This window comes from Sinohyriopsis cumingii, chromosome 10, assembly GCF_028554795.1.
Source record: "Sinohyriopsis cumingii isolate HCF-2022 chromosome 10, ASM2855479v2, whole genome shotgun sequence".
Taxonomy (NCBI): domain Eukaryota; kingdom Metazoa; phylum Mollusca; class Bivalvia; order Unionida; family Unionidae; genus Sinohyriopsis; species Sinohyriopsis cumingii.
In genome coordinates, this window is record NC_142970.1 from 18,314,924 (window position 1) to 18,339,405 (window position 24,482).

The window sequence follows — 24,482 nt, forward strand, 5'->3', positions numbered from 1 at the left end:
ATAGGGCCAAAAGTAGAGGGGGCTTGGGGTTGCCGAGCCCTCTACTACTATAATTAACTAACATAATCAATAGATTAAAATAAAAAATGCACTCAGACCCGGCTACAGCGTGAGAAGCACCGTACATCTACTGGTTCGGCTTCACCTTGAGAAACCGACCAGAGATATACAAAAATAACAAATTAATATAAAAAAATCCAAGTGCCACGCAAACATATGAGAACTAATTTTAAAATATAGAGACAAAACAGATTTATGCAAAATTTAATAAGTAAAAGTCACGCTTGGATTAGGGAGGAGGTAACCAAAAATATAAAATGTAGAGTAGAGCAGGACAACTGAGGGGGTAAATTGGACAAAAAATTGGAAAAATTGGGGAAAATAAGATCTGTCAAAACACAAAGTATAATTTTTAAATACCTGCACAACACCTGGCTAACAGGCGAAGAAACAATCAAACATCGTATGCTGAGGATAATGCCGAAATGCCCTTTATGTAAAACAGCGAACTTCACCAAACTACATACGATTGTCCAATGTGATAAAACTAAACATAATAGGATAAAGTTAATAATGAAAATTTGCAAAAAATATAAGTATAACAAAAATAACATTTTATTCATAGATTTAGACTACGAAAACAAAATCATTCTAAAATGTATAGACTATATAGTAACTACGATGATATCCTGTGGACAGGTGATAAAGATTTTTAAATAAGATACGTGGTAAAAATAATAATATTAACCACAACAAGAACTCAATACGTCTTACGACGAATAGATACTTACCGTCAGGTTGATATAACGCAATTGATGTTGGAATTGGGGGAGGGAGGAATAGGTATTACAGACCGAAGGGTCGCGTAGCGCAATTGCGAGCTGATGCCATACCCATACCCCCTCCTCGCACCCCACAACAGCCATATTTCAAAGAAAATTTCAAATTCTATTTCAAATATTTCAAAGAAACCCATATAACTTTTTTTTTTTAAAAGAGAAAAGGGAAGAAAGGAAGAAAGAAAAAAATAAAAAAAATTTTGTAATTTAATTTTTTTTCTTCTTTTTCTGAAAGAAAATTCTAAAGACATATATAGGAAGGGATACAGGGAAAATATAAGGGGGAAGTAAATGGCGATGACATCATGGGGCTAAGTCACAGGGCTCAGTGAAGTGCACAGGCCCATCATGAGTCTTTGAAAACACCCAATGTAGAACATAAACAGACAAAATAAAGACACAAATACATACTGTATAACACTTAGTTTAAAACCCTACTAACTTCTCCCGCACTGCATGGTTGACCACTATAGAATAATGTGGTCTCATAAATACGTTTGGATCTTTCAATAAAGCATAATCAGATAAACTAAATAAAGGAGGCCTAACGCGACCCAGGAAAAACACATAGAGAATAAAGAAGCGTGAACCTTGGATCGAGCGTAACCTACCTATCAACATCTTTAAAGACTATTATGAGGAACGACACATATTATCACTCGAATAATAAAATAGGAAATTATTTTTTTTAAAACAAAATCTAAATAGTACACCATTCCATCGTCAAAATTAGAAAACCATAAAACAAATTAAAAGATAGAATATAACATCATAAAGGAAGAAATACAACTGGGAAAGATATTTGATCTATACTTGCTGTCTCAAACATAAAGAAAATATAGCATACACACAATATAACACCATTACATATAGCAAACATTGAGACCTAGGCGACATATAGCAAAGGTTACAAAACATTTCAAGGGAAGGAACTTCGAGCAAGGTGAGGGAAACCAGACTCGGACGAACAACCCTTTAGATAACACTATGGAAACATAAATACCCCATCAAAAATTCTAAAAACTAAATTTTTTATATAAAATTTTGTTTTAATAAAACGTAGAACACATCTGAGGGGGAAATACACAAATATAAAGTACTTTTTATTTTTTTTGGGGAAATGGGGGCATCTGTCCGTTGCCCCCACCACACTCCCAAAAAAGTGTGTGTGTGTGTGTGTGTGTGTTATTATACCCATTACATTACTTGCAAAATATATACGGTGCTGACATTTTCGGCAAGAGGGAGACCTACCGATATTCTGCATATAATTATTTTAATGTTTTTCAGAGCGAGAGCATTGGGGCCTGATCTGTTCAATACATTTCTCAACTGATACAGCAGGTATAATCAGAGGCGTAGCTGGGGGGGGGGGGAAGGGGAGTACATATGTCCCCGGGCGCCCAGGTACAGGGGCGCCAAAATGAGGCTTACAACGTTACATTATAATAAGTAAACAAGGGTAATATTCAAAAATGTGATTAAACGGGGAGGAGGCTGGGGCGCCAATTTTATAGTTCGTCCCCGGGCGCAAAATATCATAGCTACGCCTCTGGGTATAATAGAGACCCCCCCCCCCCCGAGTTTGCCACAGAGCGCTCGTGTAATATACGGTTTAATACAAAATACATGATTGTGGGCAGGAATATACAAATTTTGGTCGATATACATGATCGTTGGTATCTATTCAAACGAGGGCCATGAAATACATTAGCAAATTCCTACAGTATTTTAAGGCAGGCGATTACGAATTATTTAAACCACGTTTTTCATCTGTCACAGATTTTATAATCATTTTGAAGTGGCTGCTTTATCTCGAGGAAAACGAGCGGTAAGTGTTATACAAAACAAAATCTTAATAGCAATTTGATCACTTTTGCGTCATTTGACAGTAAGAATAGTAATAAATAGAGGATAATTTCTTTTCCTACGTTAGGCCTAATACCTGGTATGTTTTTTAGTGTGGTACACACACAAAAAACAACCCCAAAACAACACTGACAACATTTTAAAAAACCCACAAAAACGAGTGCCGTGCCGAAGCCACGGGCTAAAATGCTTTATTATTATTTTTTTTTATTTATAGCATCAATCACAAATTGAAATATATACAGTATTAGCGTTGGAAAAGAAAGTTTTCTTTTTGTTATATTTTTTTTCTCACCCTAGCGAAACACTTTCTGCAAATGACCTTAATAAAGAAAAATAATAAATTAACCTAAACCACTTTGAATGTCGACCGTATCTTTTATTTACACGGCATCATGCGCGGAAGAAAATACCAACTGAACCGGGATTTCAGACAGCAGATGAATTGAAGTTGATTCATTGAACATCATTAGCAATTGTACAATCAAACAGATGCAACAATGAAAAGTGGAACTATGAAAAATCGAGAATGTTAGATTTGCGAAGGATTTATTCCGAATCATTGTCTGCTAATAGAGAATTCATGTCAGTTGCTGTGTCGGCGATGCCCACTCAGCGCACCGTCCAAATGTGAAGTTGCGTTTTGCTGACAGACATAACACTGTGCCATAATTTATCTGATGGCATGTAAAGAAGCTGCTTAAATTATAGTATTTAAAAGTTTCTTCATTTTGTAAGAGCTCAAGAAATTAATTCTGGTTTGAAAGACAAGATGACGGTAAAACTCAGAAGACGTAGCTGTACAGTACCGTTGGTGTTGGAGACATCATAATAAAGGTAACTGCGTTAACTTCGCTTTTTGTTTGGTAATTTGTTGGATAGTATCTTTTGCTGATCTTCTTTGAGCTTGGAGTAAATTTTACATTCTGAACATTTTTATTTGCACTTATCTGCTTAATATGTATTGCTGGGATATCATATAGAATATGAAGTCAGTATAATGGTACTGTATTTTACATATTTGAATGATAAAAGACTGGTAAATGATATAATGATAAACTACAAAATAAATAATTTGCCCATTATCCCAAATATGTTAATTAAAATAAACATTGAATGTAAATTCAGATATAATGAGCAGTTGTAAGAAGTAAGAAATAACATTTTATCCATTTAACCTGTTATGTGTTATCATCATCAGTTTTAAAATAAACACATGGAGACAAGTTTGCTTAAATTCTAAAATTAACACACACACACACACACACACACACACACACACACACGTATGGTATTTTAATCTAATACAGAAATGGTGACATTGATATATGCAGACCAATAGTTTTTTTTCTTCTACAGATATAAATTCAAAAGCCTAATTCTGAGAGTTTCACCTACAACATTCATGATGGGAAAGGGCTACTAATTAAGAGCTGACATATGTGGAAGAAAAATACCATCCATGTTGAAAAGGGCTAGAGGTAATGTGAGAAAACATAATTTATCAATCTTATTTAACATTATTGTTGATATTTTATCTCAACTGGTCAAAAGGCTAAGTGGGTTTATGTAATGGTCCAGAGTGTGTTATTTATTTCACATCCCCTTCTGTCTTTCAACAGTAAGAACTTAGCTACTTTGGAGTCCATAGTTCTGATCAATTTGTTTATATAAAACTTGGTTTTGGGCTTAAATCAACATCTTGGATAAATCTAATAATGAGCAAAATCCAAGTATATACATGTGATCATGTATAAGATTAGTTGAGTTTTTTAACCAGCCTAAAAGCCATACTTCCACAATGTAGGCTAAAATCATTAAGTTGTCCTTGAAGTTTGATGAGTGTTAACCATTAATAATAATAAGGTGATCTTTCATCTGAGTATGTTACCACCGCATGCAATATTTATACATGTAGTGCAGTTTTTACTAAACTTAGAATACATGCTTATATAAATGAGATCTAGATTGAAGAAGTGAAGATGCATACAAATACATGAGGTTATAACCACTACTGCTGATTCAAGTTTGATCATGCTTGGCCATTGGGCTTATAGAGTCAAGTTTCACAATGATGCTTATTATGTGTGATAAAGGTATGGTAGTGAAGTGACCTTGCATCTGATTGGCAGAGTTTCTTGTGATTTGCACAACAGTGTTTATGATCCAATTTAGATCTGACTTGTTTAATTATTTGCTTGTATGTCTGAGGCTATAAGCAAAATCTATGCATATAATGTGGTGGTTCTACATCTCACTAGCCATTCTTGCTACTGCTCTTAAAACTATTTCTCATTAATTTTATCAGACTTGGTGAATAGATTTATCTCATCAAGATATAGCAAAAGAGCAATTTTGTAAAAAAAATATTCATTCATATTAAACTCAAATTCTGCATCTGATTGGTTGACCTTGCAAATACTATAAGGGCTCTATTTCTGACAAAAAGATTATTTTGATCTAATGTAGCAGAAATGCTTATATGATCAAAACATTGAACATATTTGATGACAAATAAGAAATAGTTTTTCATGCAAATTTGATAAACATTGATAAATCGGTTCATATCATTAAAAGCTTGGAAGAGTTTGATTACATGCGAGACCATCACATATTAATCATTCTTTATTTAGAGAATTATTTTTGTCAGGATTTAGTAAAATATGTAAAATCAATATGGACTGGTTTTGTTATGTACAGCAACACTAGTTGTTTACTGAGTACTGAGGGAATTGGAGTAAGCCAAGGGTACATTGCAGTAGGTAACCTGGTTGACTTGATAACAGGATTTTAACACAAACATTTTTATCAGGAGTCTAGCATACTAACCATTGATTCACTGCAGATCCTGCCCCCATTAGTTACCTTTTAATACATAAAGCATTTGGGTTTTTTATGTCACAAATCCCATAGGGATTAAAATTAACATCATAGGTCTCACTGGATAGTTTCGTATTTTGACATCCCTCTAATTTTTAAGGTAGAAGGCATGAACCTAATTATCACAAGCCTAGCATTTATAAATTTACACAAAAGCTAAATCTATAATGTGGTTCAGATTTACTTTGAGTTAGGCATGGAAATAGGTTGGCTTGTTGGTGACTGCCTGTCACAGTTAGATGAGCATTGGAGATCATATGCGTAACTTAGTCTGCAAATGAGCTGCCGACTTTTATTTGTGTCTGCTACAGAGGTAAATATAAAAAAATCTTGATGGTAGAGGGGTGATGAAAGTATGCTAATTTGTTATAGTACTAGTGAACTTTATTCATGCATAAGGCACATACTGATTCTTTTAGTTGCCTTGTCACAGAAAAATATTGAAAATAGCTATTTCTAGTAAAAAATGAATGTAAAATGTACCTGCATCCTTTGACCCTACCAGAACCAAACTAAAAGCTCAAATTTGTGCAGCTGCTTTTGCTCATCACAAACATAATTGGGAGTATAACTGCTAACCCTACCCTCTAGCACACATTTAAGATCTTTAGAGTTTTTAAATACAGCCTTCTAATTATACAAGTTTCATTACATTGGTCAATAATTAGTCACATGTGATGACACTTGTAACTAATCAAACCACAGCAACTGAGAGCAGACTAAGCACTGATATTTATATGGTACAGTGGCAATATACAGTCTGTCTGCCGCAACACATGAAACAAACTGGACAAATCTGAAAGCCTTGAATTTGACTTTATTTATCTGTATGGTAGAACAGAACCTGAGTTGAAAAGCTTTTAAAGAAAGACCTTGATATCAAACCTAATAATAAATGCAGGAGTTATATTATGGATAATTAACCATTCTCTCAGTTTCAAACTGGGCATTCCATCCCATGGGGTTCTAAATGTAAACCAAGTGTAACTGATATCCTAATGAACTGTAAAGACCATAGCAGCACAACAGCAGGGGACCAGATATGTCCAGATCCAGAAATCATAGACCAGTTTCAAACTGATGATGAACCACATAAAAATTACACATCTGCTAGAACTTATGTTATGAAGATAACTTAAATTGCATTATTATTAATCCTCCTCCTCACATTCATCATAATTGAGATGCATCATATATGTTTTATTGTAAAATAGTTTATGCAACATAATTCAGTGAAGACCTTTGCTGCCAATTTACCAGTAAACCATTTGTTTCAGTGAACATATTTTATGTTGTAACAAGGAGCATCATTTAAACATTATGATACACTTATCATACCTGTATATGAAATCTTAATACTAACACTTATACTTGCAATACTACTACTAATAAAAACACCTGCATTGATAATTTGATTATGTTCAATTGGACTTGTATCTAAATGATCACCAGCTGTATGAAAAGACATATTTTAATATATAGATATTGGATGGAATACTAGTTACCACAATTGAATAGTCATATGATAAATGATATATTATTTTAAACAATTTATATTTGCAGTGAAACATACTTTTACATTATTTTCCCTTAAATTTCATTTATAGAGCAGTATACTCTGCATTCATTAAATTACTGAAATGGTTAATAATACAACAACAAATACTGCAACTTCCAGAATCACAAAAATCAAAAGATATAAACAAAAACTTCCCTACATGTATCAACAGTTGTCACTTAATAGACAGAACTATGAAGATTTAGAATAGGATGTTAACAAATTAGGTATTCAAGTTAAAAAGAAAAAAATACCAAGTAAGCTTACTACCAAAAAATCAAACAATAACAGTGAATTTTAGTACATTCCCAGGAAACAGAATATATGATTTTTCTTAACTTGATCTGATACATCTTAAATCTATAGAAAATGATTCATATTGTATAACTAAAATATTATGTAAACAAAAATTCCATCACTTTTTTCAGATGCAACATGCATACCCCAACCCATCCTTTTTGATCATAAAGTATACCAGCATTCCACTATAAGATGGGGAGCTGTAGTGGCTCAGTGGTTAGCTTTCTGGACCTGTGAAATAAGGTAGGTTCAAATTCTACCATCAGACCAACCTGGGTTAGCTACCATGGTGTGTCCTTGGGCAAGGCACTATACTTAAAGTGCCTTGGCACTAAATAACTTACTTGTGTTGGTTTACCATAAAAGGCCAAACCAAACACAAAAAAACAACAACTTTAAAATATGACTTTTGTCAATACTAAGTAAATGAAAATCATGCTGAAGAAATGTTTTTGTTAATACAGTTTAATGGATCTAAAAAATCTCTTTCTTCTGCAGGAATTTAAGATGTTAAATTAAAAAGGTCATGGTACACATTGCTTTGTTCGTACACATCAGGCTCCGTAACCCATATCCAACTAAAAATTTTAGTAGAGTCTGAATAAAACATATTTTAATCTGGATGATAATATTCTTTCTCCATTCATATATTACACCACCAAGATTGATCCAAATAAGATTACATTTTACTATAACACTGAGGATGAGTATGCCTCTTAACAACTGACAAATGTGGAGAGAATGGAGTTAAACTGAACTTTGATTTCTTTTCAACCATAGCACAAGATGATCATTTATTATGAAAAAACCTGAATAAAGTTGGAGTTCAAAACCATGACAGTCTTGATACAATATAAATTCAATATATTATTGTTGTCTTGAGGTATAGTTCTGTATATTACAATCTCACACAAGATCAGGGTATATTTTAGTACCATACAGTTAATTCGGGATTGTATTAATACCTATTCTGGTGAATGAACATTAAATAAGATTTACTATTTTGGAACCAGTTGCAATAAAGTTTACTAAACAAGAGAAAATATGACTTTACTATAATATCTAAAATGTAAAATCTGCAAACAGAATACTTGCTTGACTTTACACTTCAACTATATCATAATATTTATTTGAAATGAATTTATACAAATGGCATTAAATTGGGTTTCAGGCTGGTAATGACAATGGTAGTAGTGAATAGGGACGGTCTAGGGACTAGGGAACTTCCATGTTAAAAAGGGTATATCCACTCTGGGGACTATGTAATTTAACATGGGAGAAAAAAAAATATCCATTCTAGGGACAAGGGGAATTTAACATGGGAGAAAGAAAAAAAACTATTCACTCTAGGGACAAGGGAAATTGAACATGGGGAATAAATCGTGGGACTGTCTTGGGACTAGGGGAAATGGAACAGGGTCGGGACCCTATTTTAATAAGGTCCCGACCTGATGGGTTTATGAAAATGGAACAGGCGAAAATTGAAACAGGGAGGGGTCTCTATTTTTTTATTATTTTTTTAAACAAAAAAATAAAAAAAGGGGTAGGCAATTGAAAGTCAAGATCTTTTCGAGAGATGGAAATGGCCCTGAAAAGGGCCTTTGGTTTTATGTTAATATACCCTTAACATAAAGGGCATCTGTGACATCTTCTTCTTGACCTTAGGCTGCGCCTGACTGCAGGACCATAGATTAAGACTCTTTTGAGGCATCCTTGATGCTCCACATAAGATTCTTCGCATCCACAGGCTGGTGTCTGTCCTGTGGATAACTGTCCAGTTGGATCGGACATACATTGGTATGTCCGTCCGGAACATCATCGAAGACACAAGCGTTGAAGATTGTACGTCGGTCCACATGTTGGGGTGCTGAGTAACAGGTGAAGGAATGCAGTGAACTGTACTTATTTATAGGGGGAGGAAGGATTGAAACGGATTGAGTTTGTTGACCAATCCAAACACGCGTTACAAAATTCAGTCAGCCCACGTCCAATCCGAAGAGAGCAGTCTGTGACGTCACATAGTCTATATAGATTCGCTAGCGCCTGTGCGCAGTCAATCTAAGCGACAGTTTTTCAACATGACGGAAACACAGAAAACGATCAGTTGGGGTGCACTGATGGTGGAGACTACCCAAGGGAACCCAGACTTACTTTCAGAAGAGGTGAATTGGGATTTTGTGGATTTTTTTACCTTGCAAGAATTTGTTCCTGAACCTTCGTCACCTTCTCCTTCATTACCGCACATGGAAAATTTTAGACAGAGACAGAAAGAAGAATTGGAGAAATTTATACAACAGCAAAAGGAAGCGGAACAAGCTTTTCTCCTACAGCAACAGCAGCAAGAAGAAGAGGTAAGAAAAACACAACAACAAGAAGAAGCAGCAGCAAAGAAACAAGGGTGTCAAAATCAAACGGTCACGGTACTGTTAGACATTTTAGCGGAGTTAAGAAGTCTGAAACAAATGTATCAGACTTCTTTATTACGGCCGAAGAGAATACGACCTTCCCAAGCTAAACACTCCAACCCTGTGACTACGCCTACTGCACCACCCTTAGTGATTTCAACGAAATCATCATCAACAGTACGCAGTCCAGAAGTAGGCCTTGGCCATGGCAAAGGCTTAAGACAGTTAAAGTTGATTGTTTAAACTTACCCCTTACACCAAAAAAGGCCCTTTTCAGGGCCATCCACGCCTCTCGAAAAGAGATAGACTTTCAATTGCCAATAACTAAAAAAAACCATTTTACCCAATAGTACCTGTCTGTGTATGAGTGTGCGTGAGTGTAGGTTCTTATTTTAAAATCAAAACCCAAAGACACTTACCTTTTATAATTAATTTATTCTTTTATAAATATTTACAATTCACAATTCACAACAGAGCACTTTAAAAAGTTCATAGACTTATTCTGTCTCATTGTTCACTCTCTGTTTTTTTAATTTCTTCACCGTCATAGTCTTTTCCTCCTCACTTTCTTCCCTTCTTTTCTTCTCCTGTTTCTTTTTCTTCACCTGTCTGTTTTCTTCCTCTTTGTCTTCCTCTTCCTCTGAAGAATCCCTCTCTTCTTCTGACTCCTCTTGTTTCTTTTTTGGGCAGTCTGGTGACCAATGTCCTTTTTTTTGACTATAAAAACAGGTATCTTGACTTTTGTCTCTTCTAACCCCTTTTTTTTCTTTTTTGACGGTCTGGACACTCTGAAGACCAATGCCCTTTCTTCTGACAGATATAGCAAGTATCTTGACTTTTATCTTGAAAGGAAGGAGAATAGTCCCTCGGCTGGTCTGAAGAGAATTTTCTAATGACCCCTCGCAAAGCTCTGATGAAACGTTCGATCTTGGTAGTCTCTTCCATCGTTGTGCTCAGTTTGAGAGTGAAATGAATAGTGAAAGGACAAGACGCATACCCTTTATATACGCTGGTCTGCTATGACTATAAATTAGTCCATGGTGTTTAAACTTTAGTCATTTGACTTTTTGCTATCGAGATGAAATGATCCAATTCATTTGAGAAGAAAGAAGAAGAAAGTAAGAGGCAGAAACGTGATCTATCGCCTCGTACCAGGACTGAAGTCTTGGCACAAATTCATGCCAGTGATTTTGAAGAGGACATGAGTGAACCAGAATCCAAACCCTCTAAACAAAGTTTACCACCCTTAGTCAACCCTGAAAAGTACTATGACATTCGAGAGACGGAAAAGCTTCCCTCTAGAAAATTTAGAACTACGGCTTACAAATACACAGTGAAGTTTAAAGATTTCAAGTCTGAAGTACTGTTAGAGAAAGCAGAAGGGTTCATCACCGACATGTGGGATTCTTTGCTCACCACACTCAAGCGACAATGTCAACCCAAAGAAGATGATCGCTTGAGACTTTCCATACAACATGACGGCTTGAAATCCCCAGTTTGGATCGAGTTTAGCAGCCCTGCAGAATTGACCACTTCCAAAGTCATGGACAAGATTCAACACGTGCAACAATCTAATGACCAGTTTGACATCACCGATGGAAAAGCCACACTGGACATGACCCACGTCTCTCCTCCTCAAGGGACCGGACAATGCAGAAAGACCTTATTGGTCAACAACCTTCGCATTACCAAAACAAGTCTTGTCCAAATTAACAATTTTCAAGACCACATGTGTTTAGCCCGAGCCATCGTGGTGGGATGAACCTATGCCGACAAGAACGACACGGTAGAATGGAAAAGAGCCTGGGAGAACATTCGAAAATCGAACCGAGCCAAACAACGAAATGAAGCAGAACTTCTGTTACAACAAGCATGCCTGTCCAAAGACACATCCTGTGGCATTCCTGAGATGCAAAAATTGCAAGATGCCCTAGCTCCACGATACACCTTGGAAGTGCACCCTCAAGAAGTGCGCGGGTCTGTTGTTTCGAGAGAAAGACTTTAAGGATGGAAAATACGTTCACCTCTATCATCACGATGACCATTTCGATGCCATTACCACTATCACTGGATTCCTGGGATACAAATATTACTGTGAGAAATGTGACTTATGATGGTTATAATAATCGAGAGCAACACAAACATTGTGGATCGAAATGCTCAGGATGTTTGGCCTCTCAACCCTGTCTGAGCGAAGGGCAAGAACCAGTGCATTGTCTTGCTTGTCTGCGCACATTTGTCAGCCCTGCCTGTTACCAACAACATCTGAAGATGCAAGGTTCACAGAAGAAATGTGCTTGTCAACTCCTGAGATTGTGCCCAATGTGTGGACAAGGTCTATGTATCAACAGTACCAAGGCACACGTATGTTCAGGAAAGAAAAAATGTCACATTTGTCACTGCATCGTGGACTTGGAACACCAATGCTACATGCAAAAATACCAATCCCAACCAGGGAAAGAGGATGGTCACAAGAAGAAGAAAGGCAATTTCATATTTTACGATTTCGAATGCATGCAAGAGACCGGTATTCACATTCCTAATTTCTGCGTGGCTCATCAAGCGTGCGAGAAGTGATTCAAGAACCTATCTTGAGTTATTGCCCTCACTGAAGTAAGATTCCTGGAGGGCGTGAAAAAATCTTTCAAGGACCGAACACACTAGCCGATTTCACACAATGGGTCTTAGACCCCATCGACAAGACGTGGAGCCAAGAGGACATCGAACATTATTATGGAGAATGTCATCACCATGCCACGGTGATGACTTACAATTTCTCCGGATACGATGGACAGTTTCTTTTGAGATGCTATACGGAACGTGGCATCGAGCGTCCTAAAATCACTTTGAACGGAGCCAAAATCATTTTCATGCATGTGGGACAAGTGCAGTTTAAAGATTCGATGAGCTACTTAGCCATGCCTTTGAGTCGAATGCCTAAAATGTTTGGAATGACAGAAATGGCTAAAGGGTACTTTCCACACTTTTTCAATACAGAAGCCAATCAACACGCCGTTCTACCCCATTTGCCTCAGCCTCACTATTACGACCCTGACAACATGCGTACCGAACGAGAAACTTTCTACGCTTGGTACCAGGCTCATGCCTCCGACCCTTTCGACTTTCAGGAAGAAATGCTAAAGTATCGTCGTTCCGACGTGGACATTTTACGGCGATGCTGTGGAAAATTTCGAGAACTGTTCCTGGAACACGGAGGGGTTGATCATTTAAAAGAGGCTTGCACCATTGCCAAAGCGTGTTCCTTAGTCTACCGACAACGATTCATGCTTGAAAACACTGTGGCTGTCATCAGTCCTCAAACGACCAACTATGTCAAACGTCAATACTCGGTCAAAGCCCCATGCTGGTTGCATTACTTGTGCGACAAGGAAGACAAATGGATTCAGCATGCCCGCAACGGACAGGGCGAAAAGATCATCGGAATGCATTCGGTCGATGGCTGGGACTTAGAAAACCCCAAGATCATGTACGAGTTTAACGGTTGCTTATTTCTCGGATGTCCCGTCTGTTACCCTGACCGAGGCACTAAAAATCAGTTCTTACAACGAACCATGGAAGACTTGTACCAGGCCATTTGTCAGCGACGCCTAAAGTTAGAACAGGAAGGATACCAAGTGGTGGAAATGTGGGAACACAAATACAATCACCGTTTGAACACCGATCCCGAGTTTAAACGCCTCATGGAAAGTTACCAGTTCATGGACCCCCTGAACCCAAGTGATAGTTTGTACGGGGGAAGGACCAATGCCACCTGTTTGCTGTACCAAGCTGACGAAGAGAAAGGAGAAGAAATCAAATACTTGGACGTGTGTTCGCTGTATCCCTACGTGTGCAAATATTGTTGCTTTCCTGCAGGGCACCCACAATTGTTCACCGAACACATCGACCTAAAAAACATTCGACAATACGAAGGCTTGATCAAGTGCAAAGTTTTGCCTCCCACGAACCTATACCATCCCGTCTTACCTCGCCATTGCCAAGGCAAACTTATGTTTTCTTTGTGCCGTACTTGTGCTGAAACGTGCAACCAAGATCAACCTTGTCATCACACCCAGTAAGAACAGGCCTTGACGGGGACATGGCTCAGCGTAGAATTGTTCAAAGCTCTGAACATGGGATACCAACTGTTAGAAGTGTACGAAATTTGCCACTTTCCCAAGACACAATAATTCCACAAGGGTGACATTACGCAGAAAGGCATTTTCGCAGACTACGTGGATGCCTTTTTGAAACTGAGCAAGAAGCCAGTGGCTATCTGTCCTGGTGTCACACTCCCGAAGACCAAAAGACATTCAGAGAGAAATTCTGGGCACAAGAAGGCATTACTTTAGATCACATTGAGAAAAACGAAGGCAGGCGATCGTTTGCCAAAGTGATGTTAAATTGCTTGTGGGGTAAAATGGCACAATGACCGTGTTTACCCAAGACGGAGTATTTGACCGAACCTTCCCGCTACTTTCAGATGATTCACTACAAAGCCAAATTCATGAAACACGTGGACGTCGTTCGTGAGGATTTGATCTTGGTGAATTACGAAGAAGATCTGAACTTTGTAGAAGATGACTCGCTTAAAATTGTACGAAGCTTTAGAACTGTTAGGGGAACGTGTCTTGTACTTTGACATGGACAGTTGCATTTATATCGATCACCCGAGTCAACAGCACCCTGACATCGAAGGAGACCGTTTAGGAGCCTGGACAGACGAGCACCCCGATGACAAGATTCTAAGTTTCGTCAGTGGCGGTCCCAAAAATTACGGCTACGAATACTGGGACAAACAAGGAGAAGTGCACACGAAGTGTAAAGTGAAAGGACTTACTCTGAATTATCGTACCAATCGAGTGGTCAACTCTGGCGTTTTGAAAGAAGCCTTGCAGTCTAGAGAAAGTGACCACCTATCAACCCAACAAGATTGTACGTTTACCCACACACCACATCGTCAGTCGACCCTTGGAAAAAGTCTATCAAATCGTGTAGCAGAAGCGAGTGCGGCTTCCCACCCACTTTACTTTGCCGTATGAACATGTCGGTATAAAACATTGGTTGTAAGAGGATAGCCACCCACCAGAAGGATGACTTCGCCACAGCAAGAATCGAGTGAGAAATCCAGTGAGAACTCCAAGTTCAAACCCTACCATTTTCCAGTCTTCTTACCTGACTATTGTGATTGTGCCCGTCGATTGGACACGTTTCAAAAATGGCCTACGGATAGGGAAGGATTACCTTCTTCGTATGTTTTAGCTAGAACAGGATTTGTCTACTTCGGACCTGAGTCAGGATTTGGATACGAAGTACAGTGTTTCGCTTGCGGACTGAAGTTACGAATGGATCTATGTATCTACAAAGATTCAGCTATTCTGGAACATACTCGATGGTCTCCGCACTGCCCTTACCTTTCAGTGGCCTTTCCACCCATTAAACTACGGTACAATTATGACGGTACCTTAGAGACGGTACCTTCCAAAACTAGACGTAAACACATTGCATCCTATTTCATTGTTGTTTCTTTTCCACATAATAGCTTATTTTTTATAAAATGTTAAACTTTACTAATCTTTTTTCAAGATCACTTTAGTTTGCAAAAATATATCTTGTCATTTATTGGCATTCTACATTGAATTTTGTAAGCTAGCTATAAACCTGACCTAATTACTCAACTTAACTGCTGACAGAAACAGTCTACAGTAAATGTATTTCATTTCTGTAGCTCGATGGATAAACATTACATCTTTTAAAGCTGTGCACAGAATAGGCCGACATATCACGAGTCAGGAAAACATGGGGGTGGTATCCCCTGTGTCCAAAATTAATATCATTTTGAATATAATATTCTAGTGACAATTGCCTCTTTTCAAATGGTAAGCATTGCTTTTTTTATTTTCGTCAATCTGTCAAATTCGGTATGCATTTTGCTTTAATATTTGAGATGGAAACCTTAGGTGCATATAAATGTCAGACAGCATTGTACATCATGGATGGTGTCCAACATACTTTTATGATCATAAAACAAAATCCCATTTTTTAGTTATGGCCACTGATTTAAAAAATATTCATCCAAGCTAAATATAATAATAATAATAATGAGGACTTTGTATAGCGCCTAATCTTTAGAAGCTCTAAGCGCTTTGCAACATTAGACAACATAAAAACATACACAATGATATGATTACAAAAACAAACACCATGAAATTAGAAAACATAAAAAACATGCTGAGAATATTTAAGGTAGTTAACATTATTAAGTCATTAAGTTTGTTTTTGTAGTCAGAATAAGTAGTTTTGAGAGCACTCTTGAATGGGATCACTGCGTCTTTGTGTCTAAGTTCAGTGGGCAATTCATTCCATGTTGCTGGGCCCTGGTATGCAAAAGAATGCTGTCCATGTGACTTTGTTTTCATAGTGAGAATAATGAGTATATGATTGTCGGAAGAGGAGTGTAAGTATCTTGCTTGTGTGTACACATAGGTGAGGTCGGATAGGTATGTTGGACTAGAGTCTGTCAGTGAAACGTAGCACAGAGAACTAATGTTGTGTTTGATTCTGGATCGAATGGATAGCCAGTGTTGGGTACAGAGCAGCGGGGAGGTGTGCTCTGATTGTGGTACTCTAAGTATGATCCAAGCAGCTATGTTTTGAACTTTTTGAAGTCTCTGCAGTAGATATTAAGATGAACCAGACAGAATTGAGTTACCATAGTCCAGTCTTGAAAGTAGTAATGAACACACAAGTGTTTTAGTGGCATCAACTGAAAGATATCTGAGAATGGAGCTGATGCGTCTCAGCTCAAGATATGCAGCCTTGCATATGTTCATGACATGTTGGTGCAATGTGAGAGTACTGTCCAGAGTAACACCTAGGTTTTGTACTGATTGTGTGAATTTAATGTTGGTGTTGCTGATATTTATTGTGTGAGGTAAAGGATGTGAACGAGAAAGTCTTTGTGTTGTAATCAGAATGGCCTCAGTTTTATCATCATTCATCTGCAGCTTGTTACAAGTCATCCATGATTTCACATCAGAAATGCACATCTCTACACCTTGGATGGTAGCATCAACTTCAGTTGGGTGGCTAGATTTGTATATTTGGGTGTCATCAGTGTACAATTGGTGAGACACTGGATGATGATCTATGACACTTGAGAGCAGCTGAGTGTATAGAGTGTAGAGAACAGGTCCAAGAACAGACCCCTGTGCAACACCACAACATAGATCAACTGGGCTGGAGTGTAATCTATTTGCAGACACAATTTGTGTCCTGTGGCAAGGGCGATATGCAGATTGTACATTGCTAAAAAGACTGTTTGAATTCAGACAAGATGCAAGCTGGGATTGAACAACCTTTTGTAAGATTTTTTATATGAATTGGAGATTAGAAACCGGGCAGTAGTTCTTTAAATCCTTATGGTGTAGTGTTAGTTTCTTCAGCAGGGGTTTTACAATGGGAGTTTTGAAAAATGATGGAAATTATGCTGATGAGAGAGAGGTATTAATAATATCAGTTAGTGAAGGCAATACTGGATCTAAGCACTCAAGCAGCAGTAATGTTGGAATTGGATCAAGTTCACATGACTTTGGTGCACTCTAGGATGATTATTTAAAGATGAAAATCTCAAGTGGAAACCTTTCTGGTCAGCCATCTCATCCAAAACCTCCTGAAATGGAGAGTATTTTGAGACTCTGAGATTTCCTCTTATCCTGCTGGTATGTTCTATTTAGTTTATCTGGGCTCTTTTTATTTTTTATCAATTGCTTTTATACCATGCCACAATTGGAAATTCTTTATCAAAAGTATGTATAAATTTCATCATTTTTCTGTCTGTTTAATAAGATGTGTTTAAGAGTACTTACCTACTCATGATGCTGTATATATGAGATTAGATGTTTTGTTAAAAAAGAATGCATTGTGTGATATATTGTATCACTGCTTTATATACAGTGGTCATTGCAACCAGTATGCATTTTGTTTACATGCCAAAAAATCCAGTCTGATTTCTTTGTTTCTTTTTTACTGCAATTAAGGAGTAGTGATAATCTTTATACTCTTAGCTGCATCCAGAAGGACAACACCATCACCATCCCCATCCACTCTGGAGTGGAGAATATAAAGATTTCTCTCTGCCAGTTCCTCTGCAAGTAGTAAGTATTGAGGATGGAAAAAAAATGTACATTATAGAATAATGAAACAAATACTACAGGTGTTGACTTTTATATAATCTCTTATTTCATTTACAGCTCTCTAAATACGAGTAGGTCAATTATACACTGTATTTATGAATTTAATTCTCATCCAAGGTAGTAGAACTGTTTTATGTTTGACAAAATGTTGGGTAATTTGTGGCCATACACTAAAAACACATTTTGTAGCATTTAAAAATGCTTATGTTCAGTGCACGTAAAACTCATTGGTTTGTTGTCACTTCAGTTGATAATAGTCTTGTCATCATGTAGACATTTTGAATGTTAGTGTTCAATGCTAAGGTCATATACATTGATTCAACATCAAAATTTGTTTGCAAAATGGAAGATTATGACATGAAAGCACAAGCTCTTGTAGCTTAGATACTGTTATTTCAGAACATTGTGAGATGTTAATTAATTAAATTATAGGTCATAAAACATACTGTTCAAGACTTATTTGTGCAAATAAACAATGAATTGTTTTTCATTGATGTGTCGACTGTTCATCATTCCATTGGTTTTTTTATTTTTCTTTCTGATGTATACCATTGTCTTGTGTAAGTCAGACGCCTAAACCATCTACATTGAATGCAGACTTTACAGACACCAGCAGTGAAACAACATATCCAGGGAATAAAAAAATAAAGGATTATAGGGAAAAGTTTTCATATAAACTGTACAAATACCATGTATTTCATTCCATAAATATATTTCATTGTTAAACCCATGTTCATTGTACAGATCCTTTTAAGGAGTTTATAATAATGATCTTGATCTTTCAAAACTAATTTCATCACAAATCTGTTACAGATTTCCAGTTCAATGTACTGATGAAACTGGACACAAATATTGAGAATTTGTTGGAGCAGCTGGCCCTCCAAGTTCATACACAAGGCCCAGACACAGAATATAGAGAAGAAATTCTTGCAATGCCATGTGATTCAGTGGAGGAACTAGAGGGCCTTTGCCAGAGGTTGGAGGAGAATCCCAAACTCTCCAAGAAGATGGTAAATTGGGGCTTTATTTTCTATTTAAAAAAACTGTTATGACCTTTATTTGCTGTTGTGAACTTCAATATGCATTATGCAAGTTCTGCAGTGCCTGTATAATTATTTTTGGGGGTGGGGTGAACATGTAGTGGTCGGCTGTTTTGTCTTACCGATGTAGGCCAAAACATGTTTAGAGATGAACATGTAACATGTATTTTACTACATATACACTATTACATATTATGTGGCTACTTTAATTCAATCCTTGAGTGAATGTCATTTATGAAGTTAATAGATTCACGGTGGTTAATTTGGTTTATAATTGCTATTAGTACATTGTGTTGCATAGTTAATGTTATCAAATTTTTTTCAAGTTAGAGAAATTAAATTTGCTTGCAAAACCATGGCAAAAAATAACTATATACAAGCATATTTTGTCACATCGATCATGAAATACTACTACTAATAATAATATCAAAATCAAAAAATAGTAATATTATTATTATTATTATTTTCAGATATGCTACTTGAGCTCCCTTGGCAGGTTTACAATTGGGGATAGTGTCTGCAGGATGATGAAAAAGCTTAAAACAAAAAGACTGGCCAGAGTATAGTCCAAAGGGACGTAAAGGGAAAAAAGCATTTCAAGAACTTGTGATATGTCAGGTTTTGATAAGTAAGTATGGCTTGATTTAAATTGTGTTTTTCATGTGACTTGCCAGAGATTTTTAAATGAATTGATAAAGTAACTTGAGACAACATTTCAAAGTACATGTTTTAAAAATATTCCATTGATTATTGCTGGCATTTAGAAAAATGCAATGCATCCTTTGTTGTGAAACTTATTTTAAAACATTGTATTACTCTTGCAGAAGCCTGCTTGAAAACTAATGGCAAAGCAAAGGCAAATGGAATGGAAGAGACCATATCAGAGACCCTGAAATATGCACCCAACCAACGCAGAATGATAAAAAACAAGGTAATCCAAATGACTCTTATTTCATCAATATTGGATTCAGTTTCGTCTTTTAAAGCATAGTATTTGCAAAGCGGATGCATTTCTAAACTGATAACAAAATCAGCTTATCCTATTGCCCAGGACTATCAGAGCTAGAGTCCAGCTAACTACAATATGCATATATCTTGTCTGATCGGACAAGTGCCTCCATTTGGAGTTTTTATTCACATGAAATATTTGGATGAAATAAATTCATCTTTGTGCAAATTGATTGCACCATCCACTTGCCAGAAATGACAAGTAAGTGCAAAGTTATCTTGTATCATGGCTTAACGACAGTAAGGGAAGCACAAGTGCAGTGAAGAAAATTTCATACATTTTTATAATGCTGATTAACATGACTTCTGCATATGTAACTAGTGCTGAGATGATATGACTTTATTTAAGCATTACAATTTTGTTTTAATTTGCAGGTGCCTGAGCAGAAGAAGTAATAGATAAACTTTACAGTGGAGTTGGAGACTGATTCTGATTCATAATCTTAATTAAATCTAGAAAATAAACATTAAAGTCGTATTAAAATATCTGTTGTATTGTTTCCTTCTTTCATTTTTCTCTTAAAAACAAATGTCTGAACCTTTAGTCTGTAAATTCAGTGGATTCCTTATCAGCCCATCTACTTTTACTTTACACCATGCTACTTTAAAAAAAAAATGAATTATCCCCATTGGGGTAGGTCCCCCCAACCCCCCACCCTACTTTGTCAACTTACCTGCCACATTTAAATCTAATGGAAGGCCCTGCTGTAAAGCTTGTTAGTAAAACTACCCAACAAGAGGATTTCATACATTTGCAACTCCTAGATGGATGGTAATGTTTTCATTTTTGTAATGTAGATTTGGACATTCTTGCCACCAGTATGGAATATGTGTTTCAGAAACACAAGCAGCTTTCATCAGATTTGCATATAGATTTTATATGTTGTGAGTATGTTGTAGGAAGTTTTTTTAAATAACATCATATGAGATGATGCCAGTGGAAATGGCAGAAAAGTGTCTGTATTGTTCACCAACTACACCTTGTTCTTACAAAATGTGGCTGTTACACATTCCCATGATGATGTCACTGACAGCCATCAGTGAGGAATGCCCCAACAAGCATAATACAAATTGCTTCCATTGTAATTGTTACAATTCCATTCTGACCACTCCGGTGTCCTAGTGATTAGAGCGTCCGCCTCAGAAGCGGGAGGTCATGGGTTCAAACCCCAGCCAAGTCATACCAAAGACTTACAAAAATGGTATTAACAGCTACCTCGCTAGACGCTCAGCATTAAGAGGTTAGTGTTAGGACTGATCGGCCTGCTGTCAGGATAATGTGACTGGGTGCAACATCATACCACATGTTTGCAGCATGATGCCCCAGTGCTATACATCACTATAAACTGCCACACTGCAGACATCGTAGCAATATGACTGAAAAATTATTCAAGCTACGTTAAAAATCCAATCACACACACACAATTCCATTCTACGATCCAGAACCAACACTAATTCCGTACTACAGTTCTTGCATTTCAATCCAATTTTGCTTTTGAAATGTAGTGCCACTCAATTCATAATGAACCCATTCATTTCAAACACTCACAAATACTTATTATTCCTGTCTACAACTGAAAAATATCTATATAAAAAAACGTGTAACTGTGTTTTATGCAAGGGCATGGAGATGCACAAAAACGTGCACCTGAAGCTTGAATAAAACCCCGACTGTGGATAAGACTTTACCCATCGATTACCCCAGCTTGGGGATAAATTCCGACCGTGGCGATTTATTATATATCCTATGACTGCTCCAGCTTGAGGGCAAAATCCAAGCACATCCCTAAAAAGATAACAAGTATAGTGGCTCTTTACCTTCTGTAAATGCCACTTGAGCTTCCTGATGCTGTTGTATCTGCCATTTGACAGAATCACGAATGTGGATATATTTCTTAATTGCCTCTAGTTGTTGAGCTAGTTTAGCTGTATGAAATTCCTTTGTGCAGACTCACTCATTATTAATATTACAACAGTGATTTGATTACACATCACCTGTCAGCACACCGATGATAAGTCAGTTATTTTATAACACACCAACAAGCTTGCCCCTTGCACCCCCCCCCCCTTTTTTTTTATTTGGGCACCTGTGGACATGAATCTGCAAGGCTCAAATTGTCATTTTTAATATAAGATCTCAACATTTTTAAGGCCTTAATTTTAAAGACATCCTTAAAACCCCCAAAAGGTTATCAACTGGATCACCAGCCTTCGTTTAGAGTAACAGCAAGTATATATATATATATATATATATATATATATATATATATATATATATATATATATATATTTAGGTCTAAGGAAACACAATAAAAATGTTTGATTTAACAATGACATATTTGCCTCAGGTCTGTGATCCTGAAGTGAATATTAACTGTCCATTTATTTTCTTGGCTTTTCTTTACTAGGAAATTGATTATAGAGATTTCTGCAATGGTGAAGGCAATGTAAAAATTGGTTACTATAACATACTTTTTACGCCATGTTTGAAAAAATAAATCCAATGGAAAGGTTATAGTCTGAAAATCTTCATTAAATTAAGTTAATATAGGGGAAAAAACTTTAAGAGTTCATAAATATTTTTCAGTGCTGAATAAAGATATAACACTTTCTGCTGTGATTTTAATAGTTTCTGAGAGCATGACAAATTTCTAGAACTATAATGTATAAATGTTTTCAAAAGATTATATTAATATGAGGGAAAAATCTGTTATGAAATAAACCGACAAGATCTTGTATGAATTCATGTTATCTTTAAATATGATATTTGTGTGAAAATATCTGGAAGAAAAAACAAGATGGTGCCACTCACACATACAATGTGGTTGCCACAGTAGCCATATTAAGAAACTTTTTATCGCTACTTCTGAATGGATAATTGTGTCAGCGTGTCAACATGTGTACAAAATACTTATGTTGATGTCTAGCAGGTCCTGAATGAGAATTATGGTGCTGTACAGACATCCTATAAAGCCACCAATGTGGCCATCCTGAAAATCTTGGTATAACTACTTCTCCTGAATGAATCGTCATATCAGTGAAAGACGTCTTATGTCTAGTTGGACGTAAATGAAAATAGTGCCAATCTAACCTCCAATATGGCTGTTTTAATGGGCATCTGGAAAACCCCTTCCTTGCTACTTCTCCTAGATGGCTGGTCATTTTGACATTGTGCTTTCACTAGATGACCTATTTGATGTCTGGTTGGCCGTAAATGGAACTATGCATATGGTTTTGATGTCTAGTTGGTCCTAAATGTGGTTTTTGCTGCTCATAAACTTCTAATGGTATTATAGTTGGTTCCTTAATGAAACTGCTGTACAAAATTAAAAGGCCTTCTCACTTTCTATCAAGTTGGATACAATTATCTTTACCAGCTAGGATTTCTTGATCCTCTTTTTTATACATCAACCCTTCGCATATGTAGTTAGCTAAAACAGTATTTTGAACAATTAGTTGCCCTCTTGCAAATACAATCCCAATTGCATGCTTTTACCAGTGTGAGAGCTCCTTATATAAGTAGCTAAGTATTCAGTAACTGAATTTGCACATCCACATGCATCAACTCAGAATTAAAAGTTGCAAAACATATACAAATTTGAAAATCTTGAGACATGTGTAACTTTGCATGGTGGGTGTTATGATTTAAATGCAACAAGGAAATTGAATTAGGGTTAATTTCTTTAAGCTGTATTCAATCATGGGGCCATGGATTATAGAATGGTCTAGGCATACACATCACTAATCAACTCTCTCTAGTCCAACCAATGTGTGTATATGAGAAAGCTTGCCAGTAGCGTTATGTGTGTTGATTTCTTCCAATAAATATGTTGGCTGCCATGTAAAGTCTATGATGTCCTGAAAAATGGTGTTAAGCTCCATACAAGCAAGCTAAACAATCAATGATATAATGGAACAGTAGACACCATTTTAGCTAAATATGCCAAGAATTGATTTAGAGACTTGGTTAGTGATGATGACTTAAAATTGGCAAGGGATTAAAAAGATAAAAGAAATGACCTTTCATGGCACTGTAATACAACAAATGAGGAAAAACAAAAGTTTATTGCATTTGAACCTTTTGTTTTTTTCACAGTTTCAATTTAAGTCATAAGGCCCCTTATTTTGCCTTACCAAACATATAGCAAGTTATTACCTCAAGCCCTAGCAATAATAATGCCTCACAAGTAAGCAGTCTTTTATGAAGTCTCAGGTCTGAGTATATGTCTAGCAATACTTATGTCCAGTTTGTTTATAAAATTCTTTCTCACATGGTACAGTTTTCAGAGAGACACGATAAATTCAACAAGTGTGGTAATGAATGGACAGGCATTCTTTATTTATGCACACATCCCAAAGGGACATTGCTATGTTTCACTGAACTGAAG

The 24,482-nt window shown here is 36.6% G+C and overlaps 1 protein-coding gene across 5 annotated transcripts; it reads left to right on the forward strand.

The window, feature by feature from the left end:
• Positions 1-2,423: 2,423 nt before the first annotated feature.
• On the forward strand, positions 2,424-20,570 carry LOC149789668 (uncharacterized). Of its 5 annotated transcripts, none has more exons than XR_016423691.1 (8): positions 2,424-3,545; positions 4,068-4,189; positions 7,575-7,689; positions 17,918-18,007; positions 18,860-19,056; positions 19,557-19,714; positions 19,911-20,017; positions 20,470-20,570. XR_016423691.1 is itself a non-coding variant. In XM_089971681.1 (4 exons), exons 2-4 carry the CDS (start codon positions 4,171-4,173, stop codon positions 18,006-18,008), a joined length of 225 nt encoding a protein of 74 aa, XP_089827807.1. In that variant the 5' UTR covers positions 2,424-3,545; positions 4,068-4,170; the 3' UTR covers positions 18,009-18,847. The 5 variants fall into 5 exon arrangements, 1 of the variants encoding a protein (XP_089827807.1); XR_016423690.1 differs by having other exon boundaries at positions 2,873-3,545; XR_016423692.1 differs by lacking the exons at positions 17,918-18,007; positions 18,860-19,056; positions 19,557-19,714.
• Positions 20,571-24,482: the final 3,912 nt, after the last annotated feature.

Excerpts from the sequence above, each read along its gene's own strand:
- LOC149789668 (XM_089971681.1), top strand. Across the intron at positions 7,690-17,917 it reads TTCTGGACCTGTGAAATAAG|CTGCATCCAGAAGGACAACA; the intron begins GTAGGTTCAAAT and ends TTATACTCTTAG.